The 25,889-nt window shown below is 41.9% G+C and overlaps 1 protein-coding gene across 4 annotated transcripts in view; it reads right to left on the bottom strand.

Annotated features, from left to right (window-relative positions):
• Positions 1 to 25,889, bottom strand: part of TMCO4 (transmembrane and coiled-coil domains 4) — a 97,000-nt gene that overhangs the window by 46,824 nt on the left and 24,287 nt on the right. For all 4 annotated transcript variants that reach the window (XM_031962728.1, XM_031962730.1, XM_031962729.1 and 1 more), the window contains 6 exons: positions 21,274 to 21,406; positions 17,072 to 17,169; positions 16,247 to 16,390; positions 13,115 to 13,234; positions 2,359 to 2,523; positions 486 to 622 (listed from right to left, as the gene is read on the bottom strand). In XM_031962728.1, the coding sequence (XP_031818588.1) occupies positions 486 to 622; positions 2,359 to 2,523; positions 13,115 to 13,234; positions 16,247 to 16,390; positions 17,072 to 17,169; positions 21,274 to 21,406 (797 nt within the window). The remainder of the gene's footprint in view (positions 1 to 485; positions 623 to 2,358; positions 2,524 to 13,114; positions 13,235 to 16,246; positions 16,391 to 17,071; positions 17,170 to 21,273; positions 21,407 to 25,889) is intronic.

Below are 25,889 nucleotides of genomic sequence, written 5' to 3'. Positions count from 1 at the left end.
ACACAAAAGCCTCCATTTTTGGCTTTGTATTTTCACACCCAGCACACAGTGCTTTCTATGTAGTAGGCATTTAATAAATGCTTGTTGATTTGAATTTGAATTTAAATTTGTGGCTGCATGATTCTGGGTAAGTCACTTAGTTTCTGCCCCAGTTTCCTCACCTATAAAATGGGGGTTATGATAGCACTTTCCTCCCAGGGTTGTTGTGAGGATCAAAGGAGATAATTGTAAATCATTTAGCAGAGTGCCCGGCACACAGCAGCCATTTAATAAATGCTTGTTTCCTTCTTTCCTCCCTAGACTGACTGAGGCTGGTGACTTCTTAGTCTAAGATATGCTAGAGCTTTGAGTCTCGTCTTGCCATCCCTGTGATAGGTTCGTGTAAAAGGACTATGTCCGTAGGAAAACACTTCTTTTTCCCCTTCCTTTTGCTCTGTCTTTAGAGCCACCAAACTTGTAGCAATTCATGGAAGTTTTCTAGCTACCTGCTGCCGGCTGAGGAGCACGTGGGCCAGGTGCTTGCCAACCTCTGCGGACCGGCGAAGGCATACCCCCCAGGGGTTGTCAATGACGTTGGCCACAGCAAGAAGGGACGTGGGCCAAGTCAATGCTGTCAAGATACCTGTGAGAAACAGGGAAAGCCAACAGTGAGACGATTCAGGCCAGTTCCAGTGATCTTGTGATGAAGAGAGCCATCTACACCCAGGGAGAGAACTGTGGGAACTGAGGGTGGAACACAACACAGCATTTTCACTCTTTCTGTCGTTTCCTTGCATTTTGTTTTCTTTCTCAGTTTCTTTTCCTTTTTAATTTGATTTTTTTGGGTAGCAAGATAACTGTATAAATATATACATATTTATATATATATATATATATATATATATATACATATACACACACATGTTGGATCTAACATGTATTTTAACATATTTAACATGTATTGGACTATCTGCCATCTGGGGGAGAGGGGAAATTTGGAACCCAAGGTCTTATAAAGGTCAATGTTGAAAAATTATCCATGCATATGTTTTGTAAATAAAAAGTTTTAATTAAAAAAAAAAAAAGAAATAGGGAAAACATCAAAGATGGAAAGCAATCATTGGGGGAAAGTGGTCAGAAAGTTGATGGCACTACCTTAAGTCTGAACTGAGTTTTGGCCAAATGAAAAGGGACAGTTTAAAGATTAATGGTGAATGATGATGAATTCCTGTAGTCCCAGCTCCTTGAGTCTAAGACTAGCGAATCTCTTGAGCTTTGTTGTTCTAAGCTACAGTAGGCCATGTAAATAGGGTGTCTGTGTTAAATTTGGCAATAATATCATGAGAACTCTAGGAGTGCAGGGTACTACCAGGTTGCTTAAAGAGGGGAGAACTGATTCATGTCTGAAATGAAGCAAGTCAAAGCTCCTGTGACATCAGTAGTGGGACTGGGCCTGTGAACTGCTATTGTACTTCTAGTCTGAAGAGATCCAGTTTCTAAAAAATAAAAAAAGGCTAGTAAAAGTCTTGGGTAAAAAAAAAAAAAAGTCTTTGATTTTATGTATAGAATAAATATGAATAGGAAAGGGCAGGTTAGGAGGTAATAATAGAAAAGGATTAGACAAATCATAAAATCACAGAGTTGGGAGAGCTCTTACAACACAGATATCAGAGCTGGGAGGGCCCTTAGAACCCAGCAGGTCAGAGCTGGGAGGGCCCTTAGAACCCAGGAGGTCAGAGCTGGGAGGGCCCTTAGAACCCAGGAGGTCAGAGCTGGGAGGGCCCTTAGAACCCAGGAGGTCAGAGCTGGGAGGGTCCTTAGAACCTGGGATGACAGAGCTAGGAAGGTTAGAACACAGAAAGTCAGAGTTGGGAGGAGTCTCAGCACATAGATTTAGAATTGGGAGGGCTTTAGAACACAGAATGTCAGAATGTTTCTTAATTTTTCTTCATGATCCCTTTTCCATACTGTGTTTTTAAAAGAAAGTCATAATTGAAAGAAATGTTAAATTCAAGTTAGAAGCTAGTGAAAATCAATATGTTGTTTTTTCCCAGATTAAGAAACCTTGTCTTAGAACACATCAGAGCTAGAAAGGTCCTTAGAACACAGAACATCAAAGATGAAAGGCTCTTTAGAACATCAAATGTCAGAAAAAGCAGGTATTTTCAGCCAGCCAGCATCAGAGTTAGAAACAACCTCAAAGCCTAATTGGGAAAAGAAGTTTTTACCAATTGGGACTAGAAGGCCCATAGTAGTTCAAGGACACACATAGTGGAAGCAGCAGAGTTAGGATGGGAACTCTAATCTCTTGGCTCCCTGCCTTCTCTAGTTGGAACTGGCCGGAGAGGTGAGCAAAGGCTCGATTGCAGAAGGTCTTACCAGACAAGATTGTGTATTTCAGGGCTTCCTGAGCCATCATATTCACAAGGCCGTTGAGCAGGGTCTCCAGGGCGCTGCCAAGCTCCATCAGGTACTTAGATTCCCAGGCCAGGCAGTACTGCTCGCTGCTCCGGGCCATGGTGGCCCAAGGTGTAGTGAACATTCCTAAGGGAAAATGACAGGGACAGGGGTTCACACAGGGAGTACACAGAGCTATTGCTAATCCAGAAACACAAGCAAGGGGACTGCAGAGGAGACCACAGAGCCACATCACCTGGAGAGGACCCTCCGCCCCACTCCAGTACGGGGCAGCTCCCAGAAACCCATGCTTTCACTTTGTGTTGGAGGGCAAAGAAGGCAGAGTAAAGAACCTGGAAACCTAGCTTGTAGTCCTGGTCCTGCTTCTCTAACAAGCATTTATTAAACCTCTGCTCTCTTCTAGGCTGTGTTTGAGGGATTGGAGATTCCTGCTCTCATGGAGTTCATATTCTATTGATGGGAAGTGGGGTGAGGTAGGGAAAACAACACTTATAGAGGTAAGTAAATACAAAATATTTATAAAATTTAAAGAGAAAAAGCAATTTCAGGAGGAGGTTCTAATCAAGGAGCAAAGCAGATGACTTTTCTGGAATTAGTCTGACCAGGTCACCTCCTTATTATCTTCAGGAACAAATATAAAATTTGGGATTTCAAGCCCTTTTATAGGTCTCTGGCTCCTTCTTATGCCTTTACTTTTCTCTGGATAGTCTATGATTCAGGGACGCTATGGTCCACGTACACTTCCTGGAACATGATATTCCATCTCCCATCTCCATATCTTTGCATCAGCTGATTTGCCAAACCTGAAAGGCTCTCCTTCCACACTTTTGCCTCTTATTTTCTATTGGCTCTCTTTAAGACCCAGCTCAAATTCTACCTTCTTTGGAAGCCTTTACAGATCCCTTTAGTGCTGGCTCTTCTTTCTGCGATTACTTCCCATTTACACTGCAAATATCACATGTGTGTATGTGTGTACACACAAGCTATATCTTGTATATATGTTGACATTGTGTATGTGTCTATATATGTATATATATGTGTGTGTATGTACAAATGTTTGTGTATATATGTATCTATATATAAATACATGTACATGCATATATGTGTGCATTAAAAACATGTGTCTATTTACAAATGTGTTTATATAAAATGTATAATACAAAATGTTTGTCTATGTGTCTATGTATGTCCACATATACATATATGTATATAACAAATGTGTCTGTTTACAAATATGTGTATTTATGTTTATAAATTATGTATAAAATAATATTTGCATATATATGGCTACATACAATATGTTTCTATATTAAAATATGTACATATCTATTTACAAATATGTGTATTGGTACACAAATATATTTGTGTATATACCTGCAAATATATATAAATGTATATGTGTATATTGCAAACATGTTTCTCTCTGCAAATATGTATCAATATGCAAATATGTATATATTTATATAAAATATGTATAAATACAAATGTTTGTATATAGGTGTCCATATAGATGTCTTTGTATACATACATGTTACAAATGCCTATTTACAAAAATGTGTACATATGTTATAAAACAGGTATATGCAAATATTTGCATGTGCCCATATATGTCTACATACAAATACATGTACATACAAATATATGTCTATATATACAAATATATCTAGATATCTACATGCAAATATATGTGTGTATATACATGTGTGTATTACAAATATATGTGTGTATATCTATAAATATGAGTATGTTTATATAAAATGTATATATACAAATTTATGCATGTATATATGTGTCTATATATGTCTATATACAAATATATGTGTGGACATTTATATCTATATGTGTCTACATACAAATATATGTGTACATAGTATACATATATATGTATCTATATGCAAATTATATGTAGTAGCTTGCATCTTTTCTTCCCTTAGAATATAAATTCCTTGAAGACAAACACCATGTTTGTACCTAATTTTTTTTGCCTCATCAGCACTTAGCACAGTGCTAGGGATGCAGTATTCATTTATAATAAATTCTTGTTGATTAAATAACAGCATCAGTCTGTTGTTCTAGCTGCCTTATCTCTCTACATGGTCCTCATGAGACCGGGAACAGATGATACTTTTGTTGTTTCAGTCTTTCCCAATCTCAGATGAATGAGTGACAGAGATAGGACAGACCAGATTATGAATTTGCCTTAGAACTAAGCCTGGATGACAGCTAGAGGTCAAAGAGGGGGACATCAGGAGGGAGAGGGCACCAGACATGGAGCCTGCCCATACAAAGGCAAGGAGATACTAGATGGCATTTCGTACATAGGGATGCATGCCCCACTTAAAAGTTCTATCACTATCAAATTGACCAATTCAATTGACAACACCAAATACCTCAAGTGTGCAATAAGCCTGACAAATTTTCCAATTCCTTGATATAGTACTATAGATAACTCTCTTCTCCTCGGGTCCTCAATTTTCTCTTCTATAAAATGGGTGTAATAAAATTTGCTCTATTTCAGAGGATTACTATGAGGAAAAAAAATCTTGTAAATTATATGGATGACTCTTGTTACATGTGATAGTGGTATTGTAGGGAAAAAAAAGCCCTGCCTTTAGACTTAGAAGACCTGGTTGTCATTCTAAGTTTTAGCCCTTAAAAATCATGTGATCATGGTCAAGTCACTTTCCTGCCTCTTGACTTCAATTTTCTCATCTGTTAAATGGGATATTTCAATTCTTCAGGAATCTGTGACTTTGTTAGTGCAGGGAGCAGGGATAGGAGCTCCTTTTACCAAAAAGAAAAGTCGTAGCTTCCATGCCTTTGTTGGAGTTGGCCGTGACTGACAGTCTTCCCTCTGCCAATGAGCTCCTCTTAACAGTGGGGGTGACTGGCTCTTGGACAACAGAAACACAGGCCATTACCCACTGGAGTTCCCAATCTATAGCTGCTGCCCTTCATGGAAAGAGGGTACTAACCCAGTGCTGCAAGCATAGGCTATATCCATGTAACAGTTTGGGGAGCCACCTTCCATGACAGAGGTACCTTTTCTTCCTCACTTCAGATCACTGTAGTCATCCTGTTTCCTAATCTTTTAAAAAAAAATGCTGAGCCTGAACTAGGGCTAGAGCCTAGAAGGGATGAACCTTCTCTTTTGTGTCATCTTTGAGTGGAGAAGAAAAATGACTATAGGTCTTAAGGTTGGGGGAGAAGTTCCAATAACAGCATCAGTCTGTTGTTCTAGTTGCCTTATCTCTCTACCTGGTCCTCATGAGACCGGGAACAGATGATGCTTTTGTTGTTTCAGTCTTTCCCAATCTCAGATGAATGAGTGACAGAGATAGGACAGACCAGATTATGACCTTGTGAGCTTGAAAGTTTGGAAAAACCATCAGGGATCCTCTTTGGTGACAAGCAGGATAGGTTAGAACCCTGAGGAGTGACCTGCTTGACCCAACCGAGTGAATCAACCCAGTCAGTAGCTGAGACATCTTCACCTGCCAGCAAGAGCGTGAGTCATGCATTGGTTACAAGCTTCAAAGTAAGCTTAATGGGGGGAGAGGGAGCGTGGCAAAGGGAAATGTTTTGTGGCAGCCATTTACACTTAAGCCTACTCTCCCCAGGGACCAAAGTGAAAGAGGAGAAGATGTTTCTTGTTTGTGATGTTTTGTACTTTGATTTTTACTATACATCCCCAGAAAATATTGCTTTGTAGAGACTTGGAATCAGAGGACATGGGGTTCAAATCCTGGCCTGGTTACTTACTCTCTAAGTGAGAAAGGAATGGTTCCTTTCTGAGTCTTGGTTTCTACATCTCTGAAAGAGGGAAATTAGATTAGATGACCTTTAAGGAACTTTTAAGCTCCAAATTTACAATTCTATGAACGATTATCCCCATTTACAGATGAGGAAATTGAGGCTAAAGAACCTGAAAGGAAATAAAAGAGGAGGTGAGAGACTCAGTGAAATTAGGTGCCTTCTCCAGAGTCCCATAACCATAACGGAAAGAGCTAGGGTTTGGGCCTGAGTCTTCCTTTTCCAATACTACCAGATCTTCTTGACCTACTTCGTGGGGATATGTTGTATGGAGTAAATGAGATAATGCATGTTAGGTCAAGTGCCAAATACAAACCTTCTTTGTTTTCCCTGAAGTTGATCAGCACCAGGGCTAGCTCCAGATGTCCAAGCCCCCTCTTGGCACCCACAACCTTAAATTGAGATGCCATTTCATAATGTGGTTTTTCAAAGCAAAATGCTCGTGGGTGTGTTGGAGGCTGTGTTGGCCTGACTTACACACACAGCTTTCTTCCATCAGAGATGATTTGAGTTGTGGGCGTAGGAATCTCTCTCACCAAGGAGAAAGTGACTTTTTTCATGAGTCACATGAGCTTTCTGTCAATAGTCAAAAATAACTTTGCAGAATTCCATCATTCCTCTGCTCAGGCCCTTTCTAAGGTCAAAAGGCAGCACAACATATGGAAAGAACCCTGGAGAAAAGATATGGGGTCAAATCCCTCCTCTGCAAAGCTCCATTCTGGGCTTTAGTTTCTATAACATGAAGGTAAGAGGCCGTGCTGCCCTGAGGATTGAAAGCCATCCTTGTAATCAAGAAAACCTGGGTTAAAATCCTACCTCCTAAAAAATACTAGCTTTCTGATATCTTGAGCAAGTCACTTAACTTCTCAATATTCTAAATAAAGGTCATAAGTCACCAAGTAGGTGCCAATCTATACTGGTAGACAAAATTCCTTACACCAATGAAATCATGGGTCTGGTCTAAAAAAAATGAAGGCATTGGAGGGGGTGATCTCTAAAGTTCCTTTCAGCTGTAACAGGCCGTGATCTAGTGTTTATATGAAGTCTCCCATTCTATGAGAAAGCCACACGGGGTCTGAGGACCAGATGCTCAGTTATCAACTTGAAATTGGCAGATTTAAGAGATGAATGGGAGCTATTTAATAACATTAATATTCACCCACACTTCTTCTGAAGCTTAATCCCCCTGACCTCTCCCCAAGCCCCCACATCTCAGGTAAGTATGTTGTATGCCATGCTGTCAAGAACTTTACATATAATACTGTGCAATGTAATAGAGGCTAATTGGTATAGAGAGACAGTCCACTGTAGATAGATAGAAAGTCAGCATCACTATGATGTGTACCTGAAGCCCAGGACCCTGAGAGGGAGGAACCAGGAACTTGGCAGACCTGGCTATACAGTCCCAAGCTATACAGACCTCAAGCATTGCCCTCAAACTTAATAATCAACGAACCAGAATTTCAAGAGCTGGGAGTACACATAGAAAGAATGGAACAATTCCCACTTTCAGAAAGCTTGCATTAGAAGGGGGGAACAATTAGTTTGTATTTAATTAATTGATCTACTAAACGTTGGGTGAAGTGTGATCTGGGCTGGAGGAGGGAGTGCTCCATGCTGACAAATCACAGGTCCTTCATATAGTCATCCAGTGGATATTACAGTCAGGAGTGTGCTGAAGTTAGCTTGTACCCGTTTGCGAGAACTGATTATTAAATTTTCAGTGGGAGAAGTTATTTCTTAGAAATTAGCAGAATTACAAATAAGGACTCATTTTACTGTTGTAAATTGTCTAGACTCAGGAAATTGATGGAAAAAATGTTAATGCTATAGATTAAACCTTAAAATGTATTCTGTAGGTAAGTGATTCAGGAGAGTCCTGGGTCTCAAGTCAGGAAGACCTGAATTCATATGTGGCCTCAGACACTTAGTGGCTGTGTGATCCTGGACAAGTGACTTTACCCTATTTATCTTAGTTTTCTCATTTGTAAAATGAGCTGGAAAGGGGGAAAGTTGAATGTGGAGTCTCAGTTCCTTCAATGATAAATTTTCAGCTGTTATTAAATAGCAGGCAATTGGGTGGCTCAATGGATAGAGTACTGGGCCTAGAACCCGGAGGACTAGAGTTCAAATCTAGCCTCAGACTTTTACTAGCTAAGTCACTTCATCCTGTCTGCCTCAATTTCCTCATCTATAAAATAAACTGGAGAAGGAAATGACCAACCACTCCAGTATTTTTGCCAAGAAAACCCCAAATGGGATCAGGAAGAGTCAGAGATGGCTAGAAAGACTGAATAATAACAATGATGTTGCTATTTATTATTATTATTATTATTTTGTTCCCATGGAGCTAGTTGCTAAACATTGACCAGCACACTCTTGATCACATACACATACACATACACATACAATTCCCATTTTCAAGGGACTTAATGGTGAGACAAGAAGCTATGTCTATTGGGTCCTATTCCCTAATTAGAGTATAAGCTCCATAAGGGCAGACTAAATCTCTCCTCTGCCCAGCAAATATTCTGCATACAGCTGATGCATAATAAAGATGTTGAATGAATAAATGGGAGTGACCCTGGGTTCCTGAAGGCTAATCTATGCAAAATATAAGCTCTGCCAGGTCCTACCAAGATGAAAAAGTTTTATGCATGTGTATATTATCAGTGATGGGCTGGTTTAAGCACCAAACAGACATCCAGCCACAGATACTCATGAGAAGAGGTTGCCATCTATAGTGAGAAAAGCAGCATCAACACTTACGAAATCAGGAATTTCAGGATTATTTATCTAGAAGTGGAGGAGACCTCAGAGATCAATCCCCTTTATCTTATAGATGAGATCACTGAGGCTCAGGAGGTGAATCTATTAAAAATTCAAAACAGCAAGAACATAGAAGCAGTAAATGTTAGAAGTGGAATCTGAACTCAGGACTCCTGGCTCTAGAGCCAGATTCTTGCCATTCTAATAGGAAACCTCTCTACCCTTCTAAATCAATTCGGAAAATTCCAAATATGTTTAATTGAAATGAAGTTCTTTTTGATGGAGAGCTGTACTCTCTGAGAAGAAAAAAGGTACTTCTTCTCCGAGGAATCTTAATATGGAAACGTAGGTGTTGTCAGATAATGGATCACTCAGAAAGAAATAGAGGAAGAGGAGAATTGGGGAGTGGGGGGCAGAGTTGATGACTCTCCTTGAAGAGGCACTGAGGGGGCTGCCTTGTTGGGGCAGAGCTCCCGGATGAGACAGAAAATCTGTGTCTCATCCAACCTGATGACTGACTCCCACCCACTGCCGGTGATTCACGTGAATACATATAATACTGCCAGAAGGAACCTAGAAAGCATTGCTAAGGATGATAACGTCTTGGGCAGGAAATGAAGACCACAGGGGCACAGATGGTATTTTTGTCACTGCTGCTGCCAATCTGAGGCAAAGGCTCTGGAGGACAAGAAAAGTGAATCTGGGAAGTGAACAGCTGGTCGAGAAGATGGTGTCAGAGAGTGGGACTGGTATTTCTGGACCATGACTTAAGATAAAGACGTGACAGGCTTCTGGCTGGGACAGAGTGTAACGAACAAGGGCTGGTAAGAAGGTATTGACTCGTCGATGGATTGGCTCATTCACTGGGGAGTTGTAAAAATGACTGATGTAAAAACAGTAAAATTTAGAGAAACTTAGTAATGCTCGATTAACCTCATTTTTTTTTTAAACACAGTTATTGGCCTGGCAGATAGGGACTTCCAGAAAGAGTTTAGTTTAGATTTTATATATATATATATATATATATATAGGAATGTGTGTAGATATATGTATATATACATACATACATATGCATATGTATACATGTATACATGCACCCACACAAAACAAATTGTATTTTTATATAAACATACAGGTATATTTATATATATGCAACACATGTGTGTACATATGTATATCTCTCAACATTTACACATGTATGCACACATATAAATATAATTTGTTTTGTTAAATATTTCTCAATCACATTTTAAATTTTTTTTAGAAATTTAAAAAATATTTTGAGTTCCAAATTCTTTCCTACCTTTCTGCCCCTCTCTACCCCTGGAGAAGGCAAGCAGTATAATATAAGTTATACATGGAAAGTCATGAAAAACTCATTTCCTTATTAGTCATTTAACCCAGATTTTAGCTGACAAAGCTTCTCATTGTTCCTGTGGAAGAGATGGCAAGGCGTGGATTAGACAACAATACAGTTAAGTGAGTTTAAGAATGATTGAATTGTATTCCAAAGAAATCATAAAAGGGGGAAAATGACTCACATGTGCAAATATGTTTGTAGCAGTTCTTTTTGTAGTGTTAAAAAATTTGGAAATGAGTAAATGCCCATCAATTGGGGAAATGGCTGAATAGATTATGGTATATAAAAGCAATGGAATATTATTATTCTATAAAAAACGTTAAAGACTGATTTTAGAAATACTTGGAAAGATTTATATGAAATATTGCTGAGTGAAATGAGCAGAACCATGAAAGCATTGTATATAGCAATAGCAAGTTTATGTGATGATCAATTATGATAGACCTGGCTTTTCTCAGTGGTTCAGTGATCCAAAGCAATCCCCAAAAAACTTTGGATGGAAAATGCCATCCGCATTCAGAGAAAGAACTATGGAGAATGAACATAAATCAACACATCCTATGCTCCCTTTTTTTATTTCTTGCTTTTTTTTCCCTCATGGTTTTCCCCTTTTGTTCTGATTTTTTTCTCAACATGATTTATAAGGAAATATGTAAAAATGAATGTGCATGTTTAACAGAAAAATATTGTTTTGCATGTAACTGGGGAAAATGAAAATTAAAAAAAAAAGATTGAATGGAGTCATTCAACTACAATACAATTTAACCACAGACAACCATAATAACCAGCATTTCTCTAGGTTTATGAGGGCTTTACAAATATTATCTCATCTGATCATCATAAAGACTCCAAGAGGCAGATGTTATTATTATTTTCATTTAACAGATGGAGAAACTGAGGTTCTCATTTACATAGGGCTTTACAATTTGTGGTTGCTTTCCTCACCACCACCTTATGGGGTTAGTAATTCAAGCATTGTTGCTGTTTTTCAGCTGAGGAAGGCCTAAGATTTTGACTGACTTGATTTTGGTCATATATCAATTAAGTTTCTGAGGTAAAATTTGAACTCAGATCTCATAAATCTACTCTTTTCACTCTGTGACATTATTTATTCATATGTAAAGCTGGAAGGGGCCTCAGAGGCCATTTATTCAAATCCTTCATTTTAGGGAAAATGAACTGAGACAAGAGAGGTACTTTACTTTCAGTCACACAGCTAATAAATGCCTAAAGAAGGATTTGAACTCATCTCCCTAATTTACCAAACACCAAAGCCTATTAATATAAAATTATGAGATATAATATCACAGAGTTAGGGCTGGAAATCACTTTAGTAGCAATATTCTGAGGTCACAGATATGGAACAGAAGGGAAAGTGACTTGTGGAGGTAAATCACAAGGCTACTAAGTAGAAGTGCTAGAATTTGAATCCAATTCCTCTGACTCTAAAGCTGGCTCTCTTATAGGAAAAATCCCACAGAAAACTTCAAATATTTACTGATGCCTTTTTGTTTTAGCCTTAGTTATCATCACTTCATACTGAATCACGGTTTGTAACAAGGAAAAACGATTAAGCAAAAACATCTGAAACAGAGATCATACTTGACAGAATAATGTCCTACTAGTCGCCACCTATTGGCTATTGAGAAAAAAAAGTATGTTTCATTATCTGTTCCCTCAGGGTCCCCACTGGCCAAATTCAGCTCTCTTTTGCTATTTTTCTGTGTCTTTATTTTATTTTTGCATTTGTATTTGTATACTTGTATTTGCATAAGTATCCAGAAGGTACTTAATAAATGGAATGATGGGTTGCCATCTGCAGTGATGCTAGGAGAGCCACATTCCAACACTGGGGTCCTGGGTCCTCTGACATTATTTGGTGACTTCGCTTTAGGTTATAAATAAATAGGTTATAAATAGTTAAATCCCTTTAGGATGTAAATATCTATATTAAAAATTAAAAAGAAAAAGCTGTTTCACTAGATGCTATATCAAAGCCATTTAGACAGAGTCAATGACTATTCTTATGCTCCTGAGACAGGTGCCCTCCCCCAGTTTCCTTCTGGATTCAGCTCCTATGTCAGTTCCCATGGGCAATCTTCGGAACCCTGTAGTTACCATGGTGTTCTATGCCCTTAAAAAAATCACACATATTCCTATGTTTCTAGGTTGTGACTCCTCAGGAGAACATAAGTTACTTGAGGGCAAAAAGAGTTTCCTTTTTTTGGTCTTTGTGTTGCTAGCCTAGTGCCTAAATCCTGATAGCCGTTGTGCTGAACTGGAAAAAGGCAATTCTCAGTAGAATAAAGACTCAAACTCAGAATTTGTGACCAAGAGACTGACTTGTCCAGTGAGTTAGTGCCTGACTTCCTGACTCTAGGTCCAATGCCTTTTTTACTTTGCCATTTGGGTGTGTGGGGGGGAGAGGGATGTGTGTGGTATATTTATTGTCTGATGAAGCATTTTAAGAATAAGGTTTTTAAATGTATAAAATAAAATACACAGGACTACAAAGGAAGCTAATTATATTGAAATATAGCTATCAAAATATTTTAAAAACAGGTCTGCAGAGACTATATGAAGAACCACTAGTGTATGGGGCATTTATAAAGAGAAAGGGGAGAATGGAAGCATGGATAAGAGGGAAGGGCCAGGCTGATTAAACCACAGATCCAACCCAGTGTCCAAGAAAGGGTGACAGCCAGGGCAGAAAACATGGTCTGATGCAGAACTTGACCACACAAATTAGGATTCCACATCTTTGCCCATTCTTACCGTATTTCCCGGAACAGAGCCAGCCAGTGATAGCAATAGTTATGTGAAGCTGTTTCCCATCAGTTAAGGGTAAGAATTCAAATTCTTCTATGGCTCCCACTCGTTTCTTCATCTTGTAGCCTAAAGACCAGAGGAGCATGGATTTAGGGCTTGGAAGTACCTTAGAAGACACTGACTCCAAATTTCTCACTTTAAAAAAATCATGTATTTTTTAATCATCAAAAAATATGTGTTTTCTGTCTCCTACTTTCTCCCCCTCTATTTGAGGACAAAAGGAAAATAGAATCCCTGCTACAAATACAGATAGTTAAACAAAACAAATTTCTGCACTGTTGTTGTTATTTGTGTTTGATTCTTCATAACCCATGGACTATAGCATCCATGGGGTTTTCTTGGCAAAGTTACCAAGTGATTTGCTATTTCCTTCTCCAGTTCATTTTACAGGTAAGGAAACTGAGGCAAATAAGGTTAAATGACATGCCCAGGATCACACACCTACAAAGTGTCTGAGGTTGGATTTGAATGCGGAAAGATGAGTCTCCCTGACTCCAGGCTCAGCATTCTATACACGATAGAGTCCTCTCGCTGCCTCAGACTTACAAATACATGTCTCATTATGCACTCCATCTTTCGTCTCATCAGGAGATAGATAGCACGTTTTATCATTAGTCATCTGGAATTGTATCAACCTTCTCATTTTGCAGATGAGAAAACGGAGTCTCCACCAATTAAGTGATTTGTTTAGGATTTTACAGAGGATAAGTGCCTGGAGCAAGATTTGAACTCAAGCCTTCGTGATTCTAAAACCAGTGTCTTCTCCAATACAATACTGCTACAAAAGCAATTCAATTCAATTTACTGATAGAACATAAATGACTGGTCACCAGTTACCATTTGCTATAAAAACCATAACACAAACTGTTTTCCTCCTTTAGTTAATTATCATGGTCACAAACTTAGGTCAATGACTCTTGTCCCCTAAAAGGATCTCCCTTGTGCTAGGAGGTCCTTAAATGCTTAATCTTGTGCTCTGTTGTCAAATCAAATCAACTCTAAACTTCCAGGACATTTGCAGCTAGCCCCTGCATGTTTCCTCCCTCATTTACCAGTTTCCTTTTATGTGGTATCGTCTCTCAGGAGAATGCAAGCTTGTTGAGTGCGGGAACTATCTTGGTTACTTGAGTTTGTATTCCCAAAACTTAGCAGAATGGTTGGTATACAGTAAGCTCTTAATGAATGCTTTTTTCTCTATTACTAACAATAAAAAAGCTAGACACAGCTCTGACTTGGTGTGGAAAAGGAAGATAACTTGAAATCAATTTCTTAGGCAGCTAAAGGAAGGTCCATGTATATCCTATTATTCCTATAACTTGATAAAAAACAACAAAAAACATCTTTGCTCTCTAGAGTTACATTCTTCTTAGGTGTTGGGAAGAGGACTATATTGTATACACAAATAAACCATGACACAGTCATTCTGAGAAGAGTGCTAATAATAGGGGGCATAAAGGGGGGAGAAGGGAGAGTTGGGGGAAAATAATCCAGAAGGGCTTCATGCAGGAGATGGCACCGCAGCTGTGCTTTGAAGAAATTCAGGGGATGGATGAGGACCCCAACACACCTTTTCACCAATAAGAAGGGGACACTGGGGCATCCTGTGGCTAGTTAAGACCTGGTTCCTGTTATTCTGACCTGTATACTTTTTCTCAGGGCCTTTCTGACTCATGTAGTGAAGGGGGTTGGAGGCAGGAGGAAGATAAGGGAATAAGCATTTATATAGCACCTACTACATACTACATACTATATATATACACTGTGCTAAGCACTTTACAAACATTATCTCATTTGGTCCTCTCAACAGGTAGGTATTGTTATCCTCCTTATTTACAGTTAAGGAAACTGAGTTCAGTTACTTGACAGAATCATTCAACTAATAAGCATCTGAGGAGGAATTTGAACTCAGTTCTCCCAGACTCCAGACTCAGCACTCTATCCACTATGGCGCCACCTAGCTGCCCGACTGTTGGCAATGAGCAACGTTAATAAATATTCCCCAAGTAAAACTGGACCGCTGGGCGTGTGTGGAAAGCAGTGGGACTGCACCATTGCAGAACTCGGCAGGCTGCAGATTCAGCAGCAGCATCTTTCCTTGGTGCTGGTGATTGGGCATCTTGGGACAGGATGCAGTCCCTGGATGCTTGTGATGGTCCCAATAAAGATACAGAACAGGATGTGACTCAGAGGGGGGAGAACTCAGAATGAGGGGGTGCAGAGTGGGGTGCAAGTCCCCAACGAGGCTCTGCCATGGGAACGAGAGTGAGGGTGTTTGAGGGTGGCGTCCAGGATGGAAAGCCAATTGTTAAATTTTCAATGCGAGCATTTACATCTCAGAAAAACTTAGCATTTTGTTGATTGCTGATTGCCTAGACTTAAGAAAGTGATGGAGAAAATGGCAATAATTCAGATTAAATTTTAAATGTGTCCTGTGTGGTTTTTTTTTTTTTTTTTTTTTTTTGCCCTAAAGAGATGATTATTAAATATTTACCACTTGCTTGGGACTCTCTTAAGTTGGAGATTTGAGCTTGGATCTGTAGGAGTTAATGAAAATCATGGCAGAGTCCAGAGACAGTGACACAGTTAGTCGGAGACATCCAGTATATGGCTCTGGTTCCCATGGTTTCCCTACTTCCTGCCTTCCAACAGTGATTCCATTTAAGCAATCAGGACAATTAGCCATGAGTCATATTTGGTCGTGTATTGCTACACTGTTGTACTCATAATGTGAAAGGTGAAGGGATATCTACTCATTTTAAAAATGGGGAAACTGAGTCCCAAAGAGGTTACACTGGTAGGAAACGGCAGAGATGGGATTTGAACCCAGGTCCAAAATCAGCATTCTTTCCATTATACCATGTCCATTTATCTGAACCGGCATTTGATGACAGGAGACCTTGTGATTAGGGTGTGAACTTGAAAGGAGCCAGACTATGATTCATTTCAGAATTACCAGCAAGTTAAACAATTAACAACACCCCGGAAGAGAATGGCCCGCTGCCATCCTGCGGCTGAGGGGAAACAGCTGCTCTTGGAGGAAAGACTCCAGAAGTACCAGCTGCAGTTTTCCCACCTTACCTGTCAGGCCGGCTCCTGCCGCTCCAAACAGGGAGGTTATGACGGCAATCCCTGCCACGGAGCCCAGAGCAGCTGCCCCTGTGGTGCCGATGATGGCGGCTGCTCCCGCAGCCATGAACGGGGCAGCCAGGCCACCTGTCAGCCCTGCAATGGAACAGCCCAAGATTCAGTGTGTTCCCTGTAACTTCCACATCAGAATTCCTTCCCAAGCCCCACCTCCCCTGATGTATTGTTGTTAATGCTCTCAAGTCAGGGACTGCCCAATTTTGCATAGAATAATAACAACAATAATAACAGCATTTACATGGCACTAACTATGTACCAGGCACCGTGCTAAATGCTCTACAAATACGATCTTATTTGATCCTCACTACAACTCTGGAAGGTAGGGGTTATGATTATCCCCATTTTACAGATGAGGAAAGTGAGGTAAATAGATTCAGGGTCTGAGGCTAGCTTTGAACTCAGGTCTTTCTAATTGCTCAGTACTAGTTTTCTCTACTCTTAGGCTTGGCAAAATTAAATGCTAAATAAATGCCTTTTCACTCATTCATTTTAAATATGAAACTGATACGGTTGTTATAATAGCCTGGTTGAGAAGTGTGGGGATCCGAGGCCCCGGGGCTCCCGCTGAAGTGGCCTAGGGTCATGAGCCCGGGGGATTGGGAGTGAAGCCGCCTTCCCTGCTGGGGCTTTAGGGCCTGAAGCCAGCCAGATCTCCCCTGCACTTTTACTCCAGATTCTAGTCAATCTTTCCATTCTTGGCAGCTCTGATTAGATTAGGGAGTTTCTGGACCATGCCCCAGAGGCCTGAGCAATGCTTACCGATTGCTGTCCCGCCTCCAACAGTGGCCAGGCCGATCAGGAGATAACGCTTCCATTTCTTCCGATTTTCCCTCTTTTTTCTTGAAGTTTCAGCAGCTCTGCGAGTAGGGAAGGGGAGATGAGGAGGAAGAAGAGGAAGCAAGAGTGGTGAGGGCAGCCCTGAGGCTTCCAGGCCCCAGATTCAGCCACAATGCTGGGCCCATCGTGGGGATTCCATCATGCAGGCTCAATGACAAGAAACACCATGGATTCATCACTTATATTCAAGGGCCGAGGAGCCGAACGGGACACAACGTTCAGTACGTGCTTATACTTACCCTGTTGATCCATCCTAACTGGACTGCAGTTTGAATAATGAAAAAAAAGCACAAAAGGATTTTAAAAACAGATGTACCGGGAACACCAGTGAAATACACCCTGTGATCTTCTCTGTGCTCAGTCCCCCTTCTCCCCTGGCCCCCAAACCGCTCCCCCAACCTGGGATGACACAAACCAAGGTCTTTAGAAATACTCATTAAATGGGTGAAAGGAACTCAGAACACTGCCTTTGGGCCAGACTCATTCAGACTTGAAAAACAAATTCTTAAAAAACTAGAAAAAAAGACACACGTATACACAAACATACATGTATATAACATACATACAAACATACATGTGACATATATACATGTACGTACATAGATACTTTTAGCTTAATAGAGTTAGAAAGACCACTCACCCAGATTTTCCAGTCACAATGCTCAGTTCTTAGGTGCTATATCAGAATCTTAGAATGTCAGAGCTGGGGGGGCCCTTAGAACCCGGGAGGTCAGAGCTGGGAGGGCCCTTAGAACCCGGGAGGTCAGAGCTGGGAGGGCTCTTAGAGCCCAGGAGGTCAGAGATGGGAGGGCCCTTTCTGAGCCTCAGTTTCTCCATCTATAATGAGGGCATGATAATATGCACCAGCTACTTCACGGTGACTTGACAGAATCAAACAAGTTACATCAAGTAAAACACTCTTAGTTTTGCATGGAACCGTAACAAGGAAAAATGCATCTCTACCACTGGGTCACTAGGTGGCAGAATGGATAGTGCTGAACTTAGAATTAGAAGCCTGAGGTTTAAATCTGTCTCAGATATTTCCTAGTGGTGTGACAGCCCTCCCATCAGCAAAGTCACTTAACCTCACTTTGCCCATCTATAAAATAGTTTAAAATGGCTGTTAATAATTACAGGTTAATAACAGCATCTATCTCCTCGGGATGCTTCAAGGATCCAACGTGATACCACGTAAGCAGTGCTCTGTAGACCTAATAGTTATATAGATGCTAACTACAATGATTTTAACACTATCAGTTTGGATAACGTTTTGCAGCTTACACTTTCTTCATGGATATCCTCGGAGGTAGGTAGTACAGGTATGATCACTCCCACTTTGCAGATGGGGATACAGCCTCAAAAAAAGCTACAAAATGAATGAATGCCAGACTCAGGACTCACTGTTTGCTGCCAATCATGACACTAAAAGCTCTCTTCTTCCTTCCCCCTTTACCACCACTGTGTGCTACGCTGAGTCCCAAGGGTACAGCTCAAAGCCTAGATGCAGAGGTGACCCCCAGTGCACCCGAGAGAAACTAAGAGAAAAGACCGAGGGGAAAGGTCGGGGGCCACCCGGCCCTCAGAACTAGTCCTGCGGGGCGATTATTGATGTCAAGCCGATTAGATAGACTGGAGCTCTTTCTCCCAACATGGCTGTAGCTCTGATCCAGTCAGTGGCCTGGGATGTAGGGTCATTGAGAGTCCTCCTCTGCAGAGAGACGCAAGGAAGGCTTGAAGCAGGCAAATGATGTCTCCTCCATCTGTGGTAGTGGTGGTGGTAGTAACTAGTAGTAGTCATGGTTGTAGCAGTAGCAGTGGTTGTGCCGATAGTAGTACTACAAGTAGAGGGCGGCAGTAGCAGTGGTAATGACAGTGCTGCTACTAGGAGCAGCAACACAACAGGGTCACAGTTGTGGAGCTGGGAAGGGCCTAGGTGATTTGGTCTTACAGATGGGTAAACTGAGGCTTACTGCAGGAAGTAACTTGCCCAAGATCGGTCCCTCGATCAACCAACAAGTATTTCACCAACCCAGCAGGGTGCCAGGCAGTGCTTGGGGAGCTCAGGAAACGAGGAATGAAACAGTCTCTTTTTCAAGGAGCTTCCATCCTAACGGGGAGTCCAGTCCATATTCAGTCCCCATTCAGCATGAATAGAAAGAGAATAAATACAAGGTGGTTTGAGGGGGAAGACACCAGGAAAGGCTTCTTGGAGAAGATGTGGCTTCCTCTTAAAGGAATAGAGGGCCCGGAGGTCAGGAGGGAGGTCCTGCTTCTCCATTATCTCCTGTGATCTTCACAACAATCCTCTTCTTCACTTTGTATTCCCAGTGTCTGGTTGGTACACACTCAGTGCTTAATAAATGCTTGTGGATTACTCCATTATCTCCTGTGATCTTCACAAGAAGCCTCTTCTTCACTTTGTATTCCCAGTGTCTGGTTGGTATACACTCAGTGCTTAATAAATGCTTGTGGATTACTGAACCCTAAAAAAAAAGTACTTATCCCCATATCCCCACAGAGACTCAGAGGCATAAGATTCTGCAATTCTGCAACACAATCCCTATTTAGCACACTGGGGAGTCAGGTGATCTGCATCCAAATTTCGGCTCCAACTTTGCTAGCCACGTGACCCTGGGCAAGTCACTAAAATTCCCTGAGCCTCAGTTTCCTTATCCACAAAATGGGTATAATACTTATATTACCTGAATCAAGGGTTTGATGGGAAAGAAGTATTTTGCAAACCTTAAGGTGCTATAGGAATCTGAATCATCGCTATCAATATTATTGATATTCATAGTTATTACATTTAGGTTAACATGCTTATATTAACATATAATCATCACTATCAATATAATCAGTCTCATTACGGAAAGGCGGTCCAGTATAATGGAAACTGTTGGAACCTCCATTAGTCTGTGAGCTCCTTTGGAGCAGATTCTATCGTGTTTTTTTAAATGAGCTTTCTTTGTATCAGGCATAATAATTCCTGGCACGGAATGGTTTTTGTTCACTCGTTTCAGCTGTGACTGGCTTTTCGCGACCCTGTTCTGGGGTTTCCCCGGCAAAGATACTGAGGTGATTTGCCATTTCCTGCTCGCTTTACAGACGGGGAAACTGAGGCGAGCAAGGCTGTGGTGGATCCTTTGTTCTCAAAGTAGCGGCCTAATGATGGCCAGCCGGGGGTCAGGATGCCAGGGAGCCTCAAAGACCTCTGCGGTCACCCAGGCCGCTCCCCACCCGAGGGCTGGCAGCCTCAGCCCTCCGGGGCGCCCCCGGGAGCCGACAAGCAGGGGCCCCCTCCCTCCAAGCAAGCGGGCAGGGATGAGCTAAGCGTGGGAGCGGGACAGTGAGTACCGGGGCAGGTAACTCTAACGGGGGGAGTTGTTTCTTCTGTCTAATAGCAGCAGCAGCAGCAGCGAAGGCCGTGACGGCGGTAACTCTGCGGCCCTCCCCAGCTCTGAGTCCTGCCATCCCGTGACGGGAGAGGCAGTGGCTATGGATGGAGTGCCAGACTTAAACCCAGCAAGAGCTGTGTTCAAATCCTACCTCGGACACATAATTATGCAAATTTATTCCAAAAGCTCAGGTGCACTCTTTGTGCCCCAGCCACTACAGAGCCTTCCGAGTCCGTTATGGCCTATGCGCTACAGCGCCACCTTGTGCCTCTCACTGGAAGACTGGCACAGTGACCCAGGCTACAAGCAAGATCGCGGCTATGTCAAATCGAGCCAACAAGCAATTGACCACGGGTCAATCATTTCATCTCTGAGTCTCGGTTTTGTCATCTGTGAAATGGGAGGAGTGATGCCTGAAATAGAGATTCATTTCACAGGGATGTTCTAGATCTTGAGCGAGGTCTTTCCAATCGTTTTTTAAAATGCTTTCCAGCTAGAACGGTTAAATTTGACCCAAAAAACGAGTTTTGGTCATTAAAAGGTTAATTGCAGTTAACTAAAAAAATAACTCCTCAGCTGCTCACATGACACTCATGCCATCAGCCGAGGAGCTTTTTTTTAGTTCCCTGGAAGGAAGGCATTAAAGAAGCCGTTGTACCCATTTATAGATGAGAAAACTGAGCCTCCAATCCCATAGGTTTGCCTGAAAAGTAACAAATGCCACCTTACTCCGACTCTTCTTCCTGTCTTTCCTTCAGGCTCTCCAGAAACATCTCCTCCAGGTTCTCCAGCTCCTCTGGGGGTATTTTCAGCAGCCAGGTGACGTGGCACACAAGGACCCTGGCCCGAGCATCATAGCAGCCTTCAGATGGAACAAAAGCATGAGAGATGAAGAAGGTGCTTTTACTGGAATATTATCAAGAATCAAAATAGTTCCGGAGCACTTCCAGGGACAAAGTATTAAACTTTCCTCATCACGACCCTGTGAGGTAGAGAGTGGGTGTGTGTGTGTGGGGGGGGGTTGGTCAAACCCATTTTACAGATTCGGAACATTGATGCCCAAGAAAGTGGAGTCTCCCCTCAGATCACAGTAGAGAAAATCAGAATCTAGTCAAACCCAGAATCTTTGGTTCCATTCCTGTGGTCCTACTGTGCCACACATTACTGGATCATGAATGTTAATAGTAAGGATCCAAATTTCTGGGGTGCCTTCTCTCTCTCTCTCTTTCTATATATATATATACACACACACACACACACATATATGTAAATATATATGTTTTCCCTTATGGAAATAAGTCCCGAAAGGTGATTGTGCACCTACTCTGCAAGGATCCATCCAGGCTGCAAAGAAAGGCTGTGAATAGGGTGCTAACTTAGGCGTTAGGAAGACCCAAACTCAGATCCTGGCTTCAGACACTCACCGGCTGGGTAAGTCATTTAACTGCCGCCTGCCTCAGTTTCCTCATCTGTAGAATGGGATACCCCCAGCACCTCCCTCCCAAGGTGGTCGTGAGAATTCAACGCGTGATTGTCGAATGGGTGTATAAAACACCTTACAAACCGGGATGTTTTGTGTATCCACGTACATAGCTCCCTCCCATCATGAGCTCCTACAGAGTAGAGACTTTTAGCTTCTCATTTATAGCCCCACCAATTAATTGTGCTGGACACACCGACAATGTTAAGATACGTTTGTTAATTAACTCATCGATAAATATTATCAGAGCAGCTAGGTGGCGCCATAGTGCAGAAGTTCCAGGATCGGGAGGTTCTGCGTTCAAATTGGCCCTCAGACACTGATCAGCCGTGCGACCCTGAGCAAGTCACTGCCCCCTGTTTGCCTCAGTTTCCTCATCTGTAAAACGAGCTGGAGAAGGGAATGACCAACCACGCCAAGATCTTTGCCGAGAAAACTCCAAATGGAGTCACCGAGTCAGACACAACTGAAATGACCACAGATGTTATCATCACCAATTCACAGATGAGAAAACAGGGGCATTGATGGATCACAGGATCCCAAGATCACAGGGTCCCAAGAAGCTTAAGTCTAAGAGAACCGGAACCACGTGGATGGCCCATGGTCCACACTCAGGTCCACACATTATTCTAATATTTCTTGTTCAAAAAACCCACATTTTTATGGAACCTCACCCAACTGGGCAGTATAAATACAAGTATTTCCATCTTAGGGGGGAATGAGCCCCAGTGCTCGGGGGCAGCAAGAGGAGAAACGGAGGTTGTCCCCGCAAGGCCGAGTGAAGGTCAGCAAGTCTTCCTGTCCCCTCTCCTACAGCCCTGCCTGCATGAGTGGGGAAGAAGAGCCAGAGAAAGGCTGAAAGGCAAAGGGAGGGGGGGCCAGAGAAAGGCTGAAAGGCAAAGGGAGGGGGGGCCAGAGAAAGGCTGAAAGGCAAAGGGAGGGGGGGCCAGAGAAAGGCTGAAAGGCAAAGGGAGGGGGGGCCAGAGAAAGGCTGAAAAGCAAAGGGAGGGGGGCCAGAGAAAGGCTGAAAGGCAAAGGGAGGGGGGGCCAGAGAAAGGCTGAAAGGCAAGGAGCAGGTAATGGAGGAAGCTCCCCATGAGGCCGGCCTCTGCTCTCTCACTCAGGCACACCCTTCTCCGGCCTCCCCAAACCTTTACTAAGCAGTCCACAACAGGCTGGGCGGCTACGTGCTGAGGGTCAGACAGCTCGTGTCTTCTGGTTACTAGGTCAGTCTCGACGGCTCCTTAGGAGTAAATAGTTGGTATCAGAAGCCGAGATAATCAGCGCTAATGGGACTAAAATAACCTTCGGCAGCTGTCATTAGTCGATGAGAATTATAAATTGCCATTAATACAGGTGTCACTGATCAAAGTTATGGTGACTAAGCTGGCTGAACATCGGCCAAGATGCACTCCAGTGATCACGATTTTCCAACGGCCTCCAATGTCAGCCCAGGATGTCAGTCTCAAAACTAACGCTCCAAATGCTCCAATGCTGGGATGGCTGCCTGGGGGTGCAACGACCATAATATCGATAGTGTGGCATATCGAGGTTCTCTCAATAAATCCTCACAATAACCCTAGGAGGTACATGCTGAGATTATCCCCAATATGCTGATGAGGAAACTGAGGCAGAGAGAGACTCCCTCAGAGTCACCCCACTAGGTTTGAGACCACGTTTCAGTTTGGGTCTTCTTGTCTCTGGTTTTAGCCGCCCAACAAGGTGCCTCCCATCCTGCCAGTCCTAAGAGGGACATTTAGGACTCACTGGAAGCACAAAAAACCAGGGCTCGAGGTAGGTGATGGACATTTTCATGTCAGAGAGGGCTTGAAGGTTTGCAAATCAGCAACTGGAGACTGCCCATAGGACAGAGGGAACAGTGACCTTAGTCTGACCAATCAATCAATCAATAAGCATTTATTAAGTGCCTACTATTTGCCAGACCCTGTGTTGTGTTCAGCTCTGAGTACCAACCACAGTTTAGGAAAGACATGGATAGGTGGGCAGGCTAAACATTGCTAGTTTCTTCAACTGGTCATAGAATTACAGGCTGAAAGCTGGCAGGAAGCTGGGAGGGCAGCCAGTCCAAATCCTTCTTTTGAAGATGAGGAAATTGAGACCCAGAGAGATCCAGGTACTGACCCAAGATCAAGTTCAAGATACCCGAAGATCTAGATTTATAATCATCATCCCACTTGTCATCTGTGGGGTAAATTCTGTGACTTCCATTTTATCAACTGTAAATGGGAATGTTGGATTAAATGGGAGCTGGGGAACTTTTCAGCCCTGGATCAATGATTCTAAAATCTCCTGAAGAACTGAGAAAATTTGGCATAAAAGACAAAACCTTCACTTGGAGACTGTTTCATGGCTCTCTTTGTATTCTCTTTAATGAGTTCAACATCTGACCCAGAGTAGGTGCTTAATAAATGCTTACTGAATGGCCGAAACTCTAAATCACTATTGATCAGAGAAATGCAAATTAAGACAACTCTGAGATACCATTATACACCTGTCAGATTGGCTAGAATGACAGGGAACGATAATGACGAATGTTGGAGGGGATGCGGAAAAATTGGGACACTGATACATTGTGTGGAATTGTGAATAGATCCAACCATTCTGGAGAGCTATATGGAACTAGGCTCAAAGAGTTATCAAACTGTGCATACCCTTTGATCCAGCAGTGTTACTACCCGGCTTATATCCCAAAGAGATACTAAAGAAGGGAAAGGGACCTGTATGTACCAAAATGTTTGTGGCAGCCTTGTTTGTAGTGGCGAGGAACCAGAAACTAAGTGGATGCCCATTAGTTGAGGAATGGCTGAATAAATTATGGTACATGAATGTTATGGAATATTATTGTTCTGTAAGAAATGACCAGCAGGATGATTCCAGAAAGGTCTGGGAGACTTACATGAACTGTGCTGAGTGAAGTGAGCAGAACCAAGAGAACAATGCACACAGCAACAAGATTATATGATGATCAACTATGATGGACTTGGCTCTTTTCAAACAATGAGATGATTTAGACCAGTTCCAATGATCTTATGATAGAGAGAACCATTTACACCCAGAGAGACACTGTGGGAACCGAATGTGGATCACAACATATTATGTTCACCTTTTTTGTTGTGATTTGCTTGCTTTTTGTTTTCATTCTCATTTTTTCCCTTTTGATCTGATTTTTCTTGAGCAGCATGATAAATATGGAAATGTGTTTAGAAGAATTGCACATGTATAACCTATATTGGATTACTTGTTGTCTATGAGAGGGAGGAAGAAAAAGTTTGGAACACAAACTATCTTTGCATATATTTTGAAAATAAAAAAGCTAAAAATTTAAAAAATAGTAAATAATAAAAATAGTTATTGAAATAAATGCTTACTGACTGGTAGGTTGACTGATATGTTGGCTTGTATTCAAGAGCACTAACGTGAAAGAGGAAACATATCTGTTGGGATGGTGTAGAAGGGATTCCGGTTGGGTAGGGATTGGACTAGTTGACCTCTGTCGTCTCTCACAGTTCTGAAGCACTAATTCTAAAGATCTCAGTGGTATTTGTTAACCTAGAGTCTATAAACTTGTTTTCAGAATATATATTGAGAATGGTATTTCAATCATTGGTTTCTATTATAATTAAACAAGTTTTGTTTTGTACATTTAACATTATTTCAAGAAGGGATCACAATACTGCAAAGGCATTTGGGACAACAAAAAAGAATTAAGGACCGATACAGGAGAGCTTCTAGGAATTCCAGACATGCCAGAGTCCACTTGGAAATCCAGGCTAAATGAGCCCGGGCAATTAAAAGCTTAGGGAGGCATTGTGAATGGGGTAGGAAGAGCAGGAGCCCAGACGTG

Source organism: Sarcophilus harrisii, chromosome 3 (genome assembly GCF_902635505.1).
Source record: "Sarcophilus harrisii chromosome 3, mSarHar1.11, whole genome shotgun sequence".
In the NCBI taxonomy this organism is placed as follows: domain Eukaryota; kingdom Metazoa; phylum Chordata; class Mammalia; order Dasyuromorphia; family Dasyuridae; genus Sarcophilus; species Sarcophilus harrisii.
This window is presented reverse-complemented; position numbering and strand designations above follow the sequence as displayed.